This window comes from Molothrus aeneus, chromosome 15, assembly GCF_037042795.1.
Source record: "Molothrus aeneus isolate 106 chromosome 15, BPBGC_Maene_1.0, whole genome shotgun sequence".
In the NCBI taxonomy this organism is placed as follows: Eukaryota; Metazoa; Chordata; class Aves; order Passeriformes; family Icteridae; genus Molothrus; species Molothrus aeneus.
The window spans coordinates 18,549,603-18,563,757 of NC_089660.1; the positions used below are offsets into that span (position 1 = coordinate 18,549,603).

The 14,155-nt window shown below is 43.2% G+C and overlaps 1 protein-coding gene across 2 annotated transcripts in view; it reads right to left on the minus strand.

Moving 5' to 3' along the window:
* Positions 1 to 13,868, minus strand: part of KCNIP1 (potassium voltage-gated channel interacting protein 1) — a 176,404-nt gene extending 162,536 nt beyond the window's left edge. The window contains exon 1 of one of the 2 annotated variants that reach the window (XM_066560211.1): positions 13,212 to 13,868. In XM_066560211.1, the coding sequence (XP_066416308.1) occupies positions 13,212 to 13,272 (61 nt within the window). In that variant the 5' untranslated portion in view covers positions 13,273 to 13,868. The remainder of the gene's footprint in view (positions 1 to 13,211) is intronic. The other variant, XM_066560212.1, reaches the window with a different exon arrangement.
* Between the last annotated feature and the right edge of the window lie 287 nt (positions 13,869 to 14,155).

Here is a 14,155-nt window from a genome sequence, read left to right on the forward strand (position 1 = left end):
ATATTTTTTAAATTTCTGTATCTTCTGGCACTTCATTTTTTTGTGATCTGTATTAATACTTCAAAAGGACAAAACCCTGTCCTACTTCTGCCTGCCACCCTTGCAGAGAAAAATATGTCCTATTTGGCTTTAAAGGAACCTGTGGAGGCTGCTCAAGAGGAAGCTCTTAAGCAAAGTGCGCTTCTACTCAGAGCCCAAGGCACACATCACCCGTTGTTACACAAGCCTCTCCCTTGCTTCCAATGCCTATTGTTTCAACAACTCAGAAAAATCAGGTGCATGGGGCCCCCTCACCCTCCTTGGGCACCAGAGGTTTTCTATTGCTCACAACGTCAATCCCTACCCGAGCTGGCTGCCAGAGAGGCGCCACAGCCGCACTGCTGGGCGAGACAATCCAATCCTCCCCAGTGCACAATGAGTCTGCGCTGCCGCTCCTCTAAGTAGGTTACTGGTACCAAGGGAAGTGAGACCTTGAGAATTAACCTACGTTAATCTGCTCACTGCCCTCCTGTACTACCAAAGTGTACAACTCCAGAAAAAATGGGAAGGGACTCTCTGGAGATAGCAGCGTTGGTAGCAAAGCCAGCCCCAAACTTTCCTGGCTGAATTCATCTCGACAAGATTTGTTAAATTCCTGCACAATTAGTTCATGGCTTCAAACTTTCCTCCTGGACTCAGAGGATGCTGTATGATGTAGGGTAACGTTTTTCTAATAGCTGCTGAAGTTTAAAAGCCGAGGCTTAGCTAAAATAAGACAGGTAGCAGATTGAGATGTTTTAATTGAGAGTCCTAGATATGTTCCAGCTGGTGAGCAAGGAGATTTTGGGAACTGGATTTACAAATCCACATGTCTGTTTTATGAAGGTGCCTAATTAGAGTGCTGCAAAAATAAAGCTATCCAATTTATGCACAGTGTTTTCTTGCACTGCCATGTGTCTGCAGGTTTAGCACTCAAGACTGTTAACTAATAAATCCCTTCTGTAATGTGATCATTAGAGTGAACATCAACAGGAGCCAGTAACTCAAGTGATTTTCCTTATATTTGTGAGTACTTTCATTCTGTAAATATCTCCATTCAGCATCCAATAAACATCTCTAAGATGGTAGCAGAAGGAAGGTGAAAACATCCCTGGTTTTGAGACTGGATTTTATTTACAGGAATTTAGATCTCTACTCCTGTTCCTCTAAATTCTCTTTAATTCTGCAAATATCTTACTTATGCTTTAGATTCTTTGCTTCAAAGCTATACAAGCCTGCAGAGACTCCAAGCCTGTGCACTCAGCTGCATGCTCCAGAACTGTGTGTCCCAGAAATGCATATGCATGAAACAAATAATCAAACAGTAGGAAAAACATTTCACTCCATTTTCTGGAATATCTGTAATTATAGGAAGGAAAGAGAATATTAGAAAATAGAAGTAGGAAAGAGATCATTTTGGCAGTGTCTCCACATTTATGTGGACCATGAAACGTAAATCAGGTCAAGGCTGTCTTACTAGTAGTACAAGAAACATTCAGTTAACAAAAAAGCCTGGAAACCAGGCTTAGAAACCAACCTAATATTATCTTTGTTCAAATTTAAGTCATATTCTGCTGTCTTTTCCAGCATAGAAACTAACACCTCTGTCTCTCTGAGTTGCTCTCTCCCCACTGCAGGTACCTTCAAAACCACCCTTCACACGAGAGAACGGATTAAAATACAAACTGTTATTTACTGAAAGATCAGACTCAAAATCAGGGAAACAGGAGCAAAATAGATAATTTACATTACTTTGCCCTTAACAATTGTCACTTTGTTTGATGTAACCTCAACATGATGGAGGAAGGGCACCTTGCCCTCAACCAGAATAAAGGACATTTTTCAAAGCACACACAGGATTTAAAACATAAAGATTTGAGCAGTTACTGCTGACATCCGTTCACTCTGTACAAAATCTTATTGTAAACGCTGCACAGACTCCTCAGGAAAGTGATGCTTATTTCCATGCACACACAGCCCAGCCTAGCTCTGCAGGGTTCCAGCTTTCTCTGCCCACTCTGGCACCAGAGTGGACACACTCAAACATTTCCATTTGTGGATGATCACAAATGTTCTCACTGGAGCCCTACAACCACTGTCTACAACCATTACTGATCTCAAAACACTCCAATATTGTGGTCTCTGTGCTGTCTGACATTGCAAAGCAGCACTCACAACATGAATAATGGTGCCTCAGCTATGCCTTCCCACTCTCCTAAATCTCACATGATTGGGAGCCAACTCATAGTGCTTACAAAATACAACAAAACTGAATCACAACAAGCAGACCAGTGGCAAGCAACTAACTTAGACAAAACTCTACATCTCTTAACAGCTATCACACAGAAAAGGACAGCAAGCATCTGATGAGGATGTCCAAAGGCGCTAAAGCAGCTTGGCAGCATCATGTCCTCGACCTGCAGACTGGCAAATACAGAGCAGCAGGTGCTGTGAAGATGCAATGCAGACCCGGCACTTGCACCAGGTCACAGAAGAAGCACAGATGAAATCCGATCTCCTGCAGCATCGTTCCCACCTCATCCTGCCTCAGCAGTTCAATGTACAAGGAAATGAAGCTCGTTAAACGGATTGCTCTATATTCATGGTTGACAGGACAGAAATATTAAGTAAACGAATGTGATTTGTGTGGGCATCTGCAAGGAAGCCTCTCTTCATGGGAACAGGGAGAGGATCAAAGGTGCACTCAATTGTTTCTGTTTATTCAGGAATTCAGTAGGGTTTGAAACTTTCTTGCAGGTGGAAAACACTACCAGACATACACATCCCTTGCATTTATTTATATTTTCTCAACTATTTTAAACTATTGTTTCCACACAGAAATCAGGCATGTTAACTGAAAATACAGGGTCTGATCCTAAACTATACTGATATTTAGGGCACTGATCTCCAAATGGGAGCATGTCCCTCCAAAAGGGGACCATGCTGACAAAGGGGAGCAGCAAAGCTGTGCCTGTGCTTTGCAGCGTGGCAGCCCATGAGCTTGGCATCGGCTCTGCCACACCCCAGCAGCTTCCAACAACTGGCAGCTTGGTTTTGATCCAGATGGAGGTTAAGAACTTTTACCAGGTCATTCCCCCATTGATAATTTCTAGGCAACAACTCATAAGGGGACAGTTTTGCCAAACACAAACAATGGAAAAAGCCATAACAAAATTCATTCCAAGTCTAAGCATTTCCAGAGTTTCCAAAATATCTCACAAATTCCACGGGGCAAAGAAAAGTTTCAGGTTTGAATCAGACTTTTAGTCTAACAACTGATAGGCTTTATAGGTTTTACAAACTAGTAGTATGCACCATATGAGAATGCATTTGCTTGAACAGATGCAGCTCCATGTTTACCCTGCACAGCATTCACCTAGATGTGATTGGGCTGTGAGTGACACTCAGAATGACACAGTGGTCTCTCCTTGCATTGCTGAGCAGCCACAGCAACCAGCACCTGAGGAAAGTGCACACAGCATGCTCCTCTCTTGTGCTACATGAACTTTTGAACTGCAAGTACTTCATTTCCATCAATAATAAGGACAGAGGAAACAGAAAAGACATTATCATCTACAAGAAATGCAAATGTAGTCATATAAAGTGTTATAGCTGATGGCATCGTCCAGAAAATACCTGATTAGAAAATTCTCTGCTTTTTACTTCATACTTTTCTAGAGGGCTGCAGTGAGCCAGGGCAGCCCAGTGCTCAATCAAAGGTGATTAGAAATGATGGAGTTCAGCTGTAATGTCCTTAACTCCTGCCAAGCAGAGGATGCCAAATTGCTAATGTAAATACCCCCTTCTGATGACTTAAAACCCTGGAAATGAAAGGCATTTTCCTGAAAGCTCAGTCTCTGGTTGACTTTCTGTCCCAGTACCAAACCTGCTCTGCATGCAGGTCCAGCTGCTACCTACACAATCAGGACAGGACCTTTTGGGATCAGATTTCCTTTGCAGAACTGCACGTGCTTGCCTTTACCCATTGTGAAGTATATACAAATGACCACCCTGGCAGAATTTTCCTCATGCCCTACTGTAGCTGTCTCCCCAGCTGTCTGCAGCCTGGCTAATTCTGTATGCACAAGACCGCAAATGAGACCTTCTGTCAGCTCCCATGTTAAAATATTGGTTAAAAACAAAAGCCATGTTACAGGGATTCAGCTCCACACAAGGACATGCCTTCAGTTCCTGGGGTGCCAGTATCACAGTTCAGGGTCGTGTTTGACACTCCCAGAGAAGCATGTAAACCAGTGTGCCAATTCAATTAAACTGGCTTATTAGGATTAGCAGGCAACAATCCTCTCTGCACTGACACAAAAGTTTCCTGCTTCCCAGTTCTAATTTCCATCTACTGCTTCCAGTTCAAATGGCAACATGGTCAACAAGTCCTTTGAATTGTGTGGATTAGGAATGCAAATGGGTGCTGATGCTCCCCACTGCACCACAATGTTCATCTGCATGGGATGAAATAGTTTCCCTAAGGGAAATTGTCCTTTCCCATGGATATTTGCTGGCTACCAACATTTTGCAGCTGGAGAGCTAACAGCATCATCCTTTACATGGCTATGTGTACCCCACAGGGATCAACCCTCAGTTCATGCAGTTTGATGTGCTAAACAGAGGCCTTGCCTGAGGTTTCAGCTGATTATCAAAAAGCTATGGGGTTGATGTGCAGAATCACTCACTAGAATAGAGCAACAGCAGCCTGGGAAAACATACCTGGGAGCTCGGCCCCAAGCTGCAGGCACCAAAGTTACAATAGTTGTCAAAACATTTGAACTGTGCTTCTGAAACCATGCTGTAGCGAGGTAAATTTCATGAACGTGGCTTGTTTCATCCATATTTTTCTGCATATAAATTTGACAGGCAGAAACATGTATTTTGTCAGAGCACTAAAAGCCCTTGATGTTCAGCACTGATCTCTGGCAGGCTTTAATTTGGTTCCCCCCTCCCAGTAACACTCTCCTGTTCCACTAAGGAGCCTTCAGTAAAACAATGCCATAGTCTCATGGGTTTCCTAGAAACCTGCCTCTAGCAGCACAACATGTATCCTCACAGCCTTGTTCTCCCTTAGCTGTTCTCAGCCACAGTATAAAATGTCCTAAGCCTACAGACTGTAGCTGTGGCCATCTACAGAAATTTTGGGCACTTCCCAACCACCCATCCACAGAACAAGTTTGGGAGAGAAGGGTTTTTGTGGAGCAAAAGAAAAGCAAACACTGGTGTGTGTGAAGAGCTGTGGTTGTTAAATATGTCAAGAAAGTAATGTTTGGATTGAGGAAAGCCAAACAGATGTAGTAGAGCTGTGCCAGGAAAGGATGACTCTGTTACCCTTTTTGCGTCTTCCTTCAAATATCCTGGTACCAGAGCCAGGCCAGTTCCCCTCCTGCCTGCTCACCCTCAGCCTGCCTGCAAGTACCAGCTCAGCCCCCCAGGCAACTCTGCTGCCCCACACCTGCCTGCTAGCACACAGTCCTCCCTTGCCTCCTCCAGACCCACATCCTGCCCATGAACCTCTAATCAATTGTACTGTGCTTTGTTCAAACTCTTCAGAGCCTCTCTGCACTGAGCAGTGCTGGCAGAAGTAAGGTAGAGACGCAGTGACTGCTATCTGTACCCTTTTCAGTCTGGACAGACATCACCACAGCCACAACCACAGACTGGCGACATCTGGACACAGCTGCCTTCAGTTTTGACTTGCCTATTTTGAAAACATGGATGCAGTTTATACTTTTAAAACTTTTTGCTTAAGTACAATCCATTTTATAATAACAGTTACTCCACCTCCCTCTGGCATCTCAAACAAATAAAAGGAGAAAAATTAAATACCTTGCCTGGAATCCCATATATATTTTGGTTAAAAATTCTGCTGTGCTACCATACAGCTGTTACCTGCATTTCCTAGTTGGTACGCAAGGCCACTGGGCCCCTTCCTGCAGGAATGGTAGGAGGTGCCTAGAGCACTCTAGACCTGCTGGAAAATGCCTCTCAGAAAAATGCAAAAACTTCTTACCTTATAAATAGCCATGGTATGAGCAGCGACAGGACACAGAGACCCTGAGCAGATACTCAGACTTTCTGCATCTCTGTGCCATGACATTCTCTGGGTAATGCTTTTGAATAAGAAACTAAACACTTAACATAATCACACAGGTGTGTCACCCACTGCAAGGAAGTCACAGTCACACTTAGACATTCATATCTAAAACTACAACAAATCACAAGCCAATTTATTTAGTTTGGAAAGTTTCAGGGAATAATTATCACTAATACCAATTTTGAATAATGAAACATTTTAGCTAAAAAAGTCCATTTTTTAAATGACAAAGGCTGGAATATTGCCAAGGCTGAAAGTTAAAAGTTTTCCTGATTTACTCTTTTGTATTACTGTGGAAAAAAATGAAACTTCAAAGCACTGGCCTGCAGAGCTGAAGTCTCTGATCCTCTCTTTTCTTTGTGGTGGGATTTCATGGCTCTGCATCAACATGCTGCATGCACAGAGGCACACAGTACCCATACCCATGGGTGGGAAATCAGCACACCTGTTTGCTAATGTAAATAGAACACTCTGTAGTGAACTTTCCTCCATCCATTTTATTTTATTCCAAACCTCCAAGCTGTGTCTGACTGCAGCATTTCAGGCAGGAGCTGTATGCCTGTGGGAAGCAATCAGGGGCACACATAGCTTATTTTAATTTTATCATTGCTATCCACTTCTAAGACCAGCTATTTGAGATCACTCCGCCACACTGCCAGGAGTCACTTGAAGGCAAAGGAAGAAATTTAGAGCTAGCAACTGCATGGAAGCTAAATAAATTTTGGCTGAGAGATGGAGAAGTGGGGAATGGAAGCAGTCACAAGTCCATAAGACCTCTAACCCCACACTCAGGTGAACTCTGGTTGGTAGGACACAGTGAAGCCGGCTGCAAACAGCTCCCTCGCCTCTGAGCCACCCATCGTAGGTGCATCAGCCACATGGGGGATGTTTGGCTGCAGTGACACTGAGCAGCCTCCCACACACCTCTCTGTACTTCAAAGAAACCAAAATGCTTTATGCAAAGAGGCATGTTCTGACAACACTTATTGCTTGTCACAATTTTTCCAAATTGTTTCTGATTTGAATGCTTACATCAAACAGTTTTGTTGCCGAGTGCTGTTCCATACACTCTCTACAAAGGTAATTGCCTCAAAAAATCTGCTGTCAAATCCTCAGTTTTCAGTGCAGACAGACAACCCTGGACTTGACCTGCCAGGCTGTATCAGATAACAATCAGACAAGACTAGGGAGAGAAAGTGAAGTGTCAGTGCCAAATACTGGCTCTTAGGCAGAGCCAGGAGAAACCAAGTCAGCCATTTCTTCCATTCTCTCAAGCACCTGCTCAGATCTCCGATCAGGGGGAACAATACTGTCCTTGTTCTAGAAAGAAAACAGGTGAGCACTAATCTTCTCTCTATTCGGAAAATACCAAGAGCACAGTCTGAGTCTTTAGAACACATGTATTTGTTCACAATAGTGGCAAGCTGTCAAATTTCTTTGAGGAACAGTAAGAAAGAAGAGAAGGGGAGCTTTCAAAGCTTTTCTTTTGCAACAGGATGTACTGGACAAAGAAAATAACGAGGCAGCTTCCCTCCTGAAATCTATCATCTCCATTCCATGGCTGTACTAAGACTGAAAAGGGCCTGCTCCTTGAAACACTACTGAATCACTTTTTCACCTTTTGAGTAGAGAAACAGGTTGTTCTAGCACAGGGAACTGAAAGGGCACTGTCATGACCTAACAACCTTAGGAGCTCGGGGCAATCTGATGTTCTTATGATGATTGCAAAGGGAAGCAGAGTTGGTTACCTGGTAAGTAAACCACTTGAAAATACAGCTGGTCAGGCACAAAATCTGATAATTTTGGACAATAAGCCATTTCAAAATAAAGATTAAAAATTACTTACTATAAAAATCACACAACTGACATTTTAAGCAAAGTGAATTTCTGATGTTTGCTCTAGCAAAATTAAACAACTGTGCCAGACTCCTCTTCCTAGTTTAGGTTTGGGTGGTCTTTGATCAAAACTTGGCTGCTCACATTTAAGAGAGTCAGATTACTAGCTGAAAATGGTGCTTGCTGCTGCTGTCAGGGTCAAAGCCTGTAGGTCTAATCCAAACAAGAATCAGATATTGAGAAATATTCAAGTTATATTTCACTTTCACTGGGGGAGGTAGGGGTGAGTGCATATTTACAGAACAAACAAAAGAACTCAGAGGTGCAGAAAGCAGTCAAAACTAGAAATTCCCCCTGCTTTAGCAATCTGCTAATTCAAACGTTTCCATGGCAAATACAGAAATGGCTGAATCTAGCCACAAATTTGGTCATGATTGGATGCAGGCTGGAAAAACATAAAAAAATCTCTATTTCTGCATCTAATTGAAATCAGAGATGCATTTGTGTGTGCATTATTTGCTCTGCTGGCCCTCTGCTTTTTAGTGCTGTGGTTTTGATGGGGTTTTTTCTGCTCATTTATTGATTTATTGCTTATGTTTGCAGGAGAACATACAAGCAGCTAGATAGTCTCAAGTCCATCTCAACCATTTGTCTAAGCACTAACTACCAATGTACTAAAGAGAGGACCAAATAGTCAGCTTTTCTGGCATTTGGGTCACAATGAGCTTTGAATTTACTTCCTGATCCCAACACCTCAAATTCTTGTATCTTTAGGGTTTTTAAAGAGACAGTAATCCCAGAACCAGAGGGTAGATAAGGTTGGATGGGACCTCCAGTTCCCTCTTTAAGGCAGGGTTAACTACAGCTCAGGACTGTATTCACTTGGATTTTGAGTACCTTCAAGTTTGGAGATTCCACAGTCTTCCTGTAGGGTCTCTTCCAGTGTTCAGTCACCCTCATAGTAATTTTTTCCCCCCCATAATGCTTAAGTGGAATTTATTTCAGTTTGTGCCCTTTGGCCCTTGGCCAGCCTCTAGGCACCAGGGAGAAGAATCTGGCTCCATCACCTCTACTCCCCCCTCTCTCAGGTATTCGTACACCCTGATTAAGACTTCCCTGAGTCTCCTCTGCTGCAGGCTGGACAATCCCAGCTCTCTCAATCTCTCCCCTGTACGTCAAATGCTCCAATTGCTTCATATTTGTCATGGTCCCTCAGCAGACTCAGCTTAGTAGGTTCTCATCTCTTCCGTCATGGGGAGTCCAGCACCAGACACAGCACTGCAAATGTCTCACCAGTGGAAGAGCACTGCCTCCCTCAGTCTACTGGAGAAGCTCTGCCAAGCACAGCCCAGCAGACCACCAGCCACCCTTGCTGCTGGCTGTTCCAGAATGCAAGGCAAGATGTATTCTATTGCCATCTGTATGGCAGTTGTCTTTTGTCAATTGGGCAGTTTGCCTTTTATCTCTCTCTGTGAGTGCTCACAATCACTCCTTCCTTGGGAGGGGACATCTGCTGATAACAGGCTATTGAATGTCAGTGCATGACTGATAAGAACTATAACATCCCATTGTGAGATGCCCCACCCAGAGGGAGGAGCCAAGCATTGCTACCCAGATAGAATCGGGAGGTTCTGAAACACCAGCATGGCTTCTCCACTGGATTCCCTAGAGGAACAGCAGCTGTCTCCTCTTCCACTGGATCTTCGGAGGAAGAATCCATCCTTCTCTACACGACCCCCTGCTCCAACTGAACCACACCTGACACTTCAGGAGGGCTGCAGCCACACTTCCAATTGGACTGCCACCAACACCCTGACCCACAGGGTGTTAGGTTGGGTTCTGATTCTGTCAGTGTTGTTCTAGTGTACTGCATTGTTTATTTTATGCCTTTTATTTTCTTCCCTATTAAAGAACTGTTATTTCCTGCTCCCATATTTTTTGCCTGAGAGCCCCTTAATTTAAAATTTATAGCAATTCAGAACGGGGGGGTGGATGGGGGTGGGGGGGGAGGGTTTACAGTCTCCATTTCAGGGGAGGCTCCTGCCTTCTTTAGCAGACTTCCGTCTTTCCAAACCAAGACACTGGCTCACTGTCAGCTTGTCCCTAGGACCTCAGCCAGGCTCCATCAGCATCCCAAGAATGCTGGTCTGACATACAACTGGAGTGAACATGGTAGAAAGAGGTGTTATCTTTTAGTAGGTCAACTCAATGCTGGAAAAGACAGACAAGAATCCCAACAGGAAACACTTCTTAATGAAATGTACAAATAATTGGTGGAACTGTCCTGAGCCACTCCCAAAGTGAACAGCACAATCTCACAGACTGTCTGGGGACACTTCAGTGAACAGGGAAAGCTTCTGCAGCTTTACTGATAGGATTGCAAGCTGAAGAAGCAAAAATCTTTATCTTGCAGGATAGGGCATGTGAGTCCCAACCTACCAACACAAAATGCCCAATTATATTGGATTAAGTTTTTACATTTGAGCCAAGCGAATTATGTCCTCCTGTACCAACACACAATGCTGTCCTCTCCCAGAGACAAGGTCTCATGCTTGATGGACCACTGCTCTCCACTTGATAATTTCTGTGTCACTCCTGCCTTTATTGATTCAGGCTACCCATTTTCATCAGAGCAAGAAATTTACTCTTGTATTCTTGAACAATGCTAGTATGTCCTTTCCAGCCTTTCTGCTCATAGCTGGAATAACCAAACCAGCCCCTAGTCCCACTGCCAACACCCCAGACCTAGCCACAAGCAGGACATGAGGGCGAGCAGCACAGGCAGAGCTGTGTCATGTGCTGAAGCTGGAAGGGTTTGGCATGGGCCTCTTGCACCCACTCTGCCCTGACCCACCATGGGCTTCCTGGTATTAACTGATCTTCAGAACTGCCTCACTTTAGACATGACCTGTTTATTTTCTTGAAACAATGCCTGTTTTTTGCTTTTACTTTATTACACCAGAGAATCAGAGCTTCAGACACTAGTGTGAACTGCTCTATTTGGAGGAGCACATATGTAGAGGTGTGGATCTAGCCCTGTTACAACTATTTATCCAGGCCGTTGATTTATCTGCTACAAGAAGTCCTGAAATATTTAGATAAACACAGAGATAAATATAATAATTATTAAATAATATTGTGATAATCTAATAATAAAATTAGACTTTATTAACACTTAGATTAGATTTTATAAACACTTTACTCGATCAAAGATAAACTTAGCAATAGCCAATGGAACAGTGGCACCCAGGCACCACTAGCCAGCTGCCCTCTGGCAGAGAAGCCCCCACATCAAGCTGCATCAACAGCTACACAGCAAACACTGGGACAAATGATCCTTTCTCTCTGCTCAACACGTTGGCAAGTCCAGCCAGAGTGCTGGGGCCAGTTTTGGACTCCCCAGAGCAAAACAGACTTGAATATGGTAGAGCATGGTCTGGTAGAGGCCACCAGGATGGTTGAGGGTTGGAGATGCCAAGGGAACACATGGGCAGCACCAAGGAGTCAAGTCCATCATGTAGGGATGATTGACTATTTAACAGACAGCCAAACAATTTCAGATTGTATTCAAACCCAGCATTAGTGTTTCAGTGCTTACAAGGTGAAGTGCTAACAGTCAGTGTAAAACACACCAGCAAAGCACACAGATAACACATCAGAGCCAAGAGGATATAACTCTGGAAACACAGGTTTTATATAATATAGCTGAACAACCACTGTCAGCAGGCATCAGCAAGAGTGAATTCCATTGTAAAGATTAAAATGTGTAACCATATCCTGGATTTTTACTGCAGGTGACCTCCAACAAAAAGCAATGGCTTCCATCCACTAGAGCACAGAGCCAATCACAAGACAACAAAGTCACAGAGAATGGATATGTTCAGCCACAAATTATCTACATTTAGTGGAAATCAGCTCCCAGGTTCCTGGCAAGTGGACAAGACACCCCTTGGTGTCACAGCAACCACCATGCCCAGCACATCCTGTTCAGTTCTTGTGTACTGCAGTGCCTAAGCACAAGTTTCCCAGCTTCAGGTGCAACTCAATGCTTAGACAGTTACACAGCTAGTCTTACATTTTAAGTAATATCATACATGTCCCAAACAACCACACAATTATGAGAGCATTACAGTAACACAGAAAGCTGAACTGTAAACTATGTACAGACACTCCAACGTAAAACGTTACTCTACAGGTATCAGGAACACAGACTTTTGCTCACAAACTTGCCACAAACAAATCTCACAGCCCTTGCCCACTTCTCTTTTGCATCATTAATTGATGTTTGATATTTCCTAACACAGTTTCCAACTTAAATTGCAAGAAAATCCATACCAACCTGCAGTTCAAAAGCATATATATGAACTGAGCAACAGATCCAGTGGAAATAGAGACCTCCTTAGAAAGAGACTCTAAAATGCAGAGGTTCAGGCAGGGAATATTTCTAAATAGCACACATATTGCTAAAGACATAGAGTTTTTCCTTTTGTTTTCTAAAAAATACTCGTTCTGTAAGGTATGGATGTGCCACTGACAGTGCTTTCAACTTTCTGCTCAGCAACACCCTGGAATCTTCAAATTAACCCTAAAGAAAATAGAGCAAAGCTCAAGCAAATACTATACAAACTAGACCTCCTGAAAAACCAGCATTTATAGGCAATATTTATGGATTTAAGGATTAAAATCCCGGGAACTGCTGGTTAGTTTCTCATTTTTATGAGCTCCTGCTTCTCTCTTTTACAAAAACATCCTATTTTTTTCCCCTCTTGCTAATCTTTATAAAACACACATCATTAATATTGCATGCTTGGTGCTGGATTACTGAATATGCAACACAAACTCTAACAATACTTCTTGAGACAGAAACCCAAAGGTATTGGGAAGAATTTGCTGTATATCTACATTTTATTCCTTCTTCAAAAGGTTTATACGACATGGGATTTGGAAATAAACAGGTCTCTTCTGCAAGTGCTCTGCATATGATACCACTGAGTTTCTCCTCCTCATATATGCCTGCATTAAGGATTACAGTATTTCAGATTCTTTTCAACCCCCAAGCCCTTCCACAGCAATTTCCTCATGCCCACGTTTTCTCCACCACCTAGCATCCCACTCTCCTCTGCAAATTACCTCTCACAAAAACATTGCTAGGTTACTTGCAAGTGGCACATGTTCATTTTCTCCTCCCTTCCCCATGCAAATATCTCCCACAGCAAATAAACCAAAGGGACAGGAAAAGCATAGCAGGAGGTCTTACCTTTTGATGGTCTTCTTTGTTTCGTTTGTAGAGAAGAGAATGTACCCATGACAGCACCCATTGCAAAAGCTACTCGTGAGTTTTTGAGAATTTATTTTGGCTAGGATTTTTTTTAATTCTTATTACCCCACCCCTCCACTGACAGTGAACAAAATCTATGTGAAATGCCCCCAAGAACAAAACAAAACAGAGAAAGACCAGACAATAAAGAAAAGAAGGAAGGAGGAGGGAAAAAGCAAAGCACTGCAGCTCGGCATTCAGCAAGCGTTAAGCTTTGAGCGTTTTTTTTAAGTCAACACACATGCACTGACTCACAGCCAGCTGCACTGTTATTATTCAAAACAGCTCCCCATCAAAATTTAAATGCTAGGTAGATTCCCTCAGACCAGAGCTGGCAGCAGATGCATCAAAATATTTACTGGAGCACAGCCACATAAACACACAGGCTAATTCTTCCTCCTGTTCCCTTATGGCTTCAACCAGCAGCCTGTAGGTCTAGCATAGGAGTGCAGCTCTTCCAGTGAATACTAAACTGGAGTCCTGTAGACATGCCGAGGGTCTCAGGGGAAGCTGGGGCTTTGGGCTGGATACCAACTCGGAATGAATAAAAATCTTCTGAGTGGGAAGCAATAGTGAGGAAGGCATCAAAGCCCCAGCTGCACGGGCTGTGTGCTCCTGCTAATTAAAAGTCTGACAGAAAGGTAGAAAGCAGCAATCTCCAACAGTCTTGTCTAGCAGAAAAGTCAGAGAAAAATGACTAAGGGCAAAGGGGGGAAACAGAAAATTTCACCGCAATCCTTATTCTTCATATCTTTTCTCAAACACCAGAAAGACATGCAAGACAATTAACCTTTTTTTCTGCCAAGGATATATGTGCACATCCTTTTCAAGGATATTAAAACAAAAAACTGTTGAAACAAAACTCTACAAACACTGAGTTACTA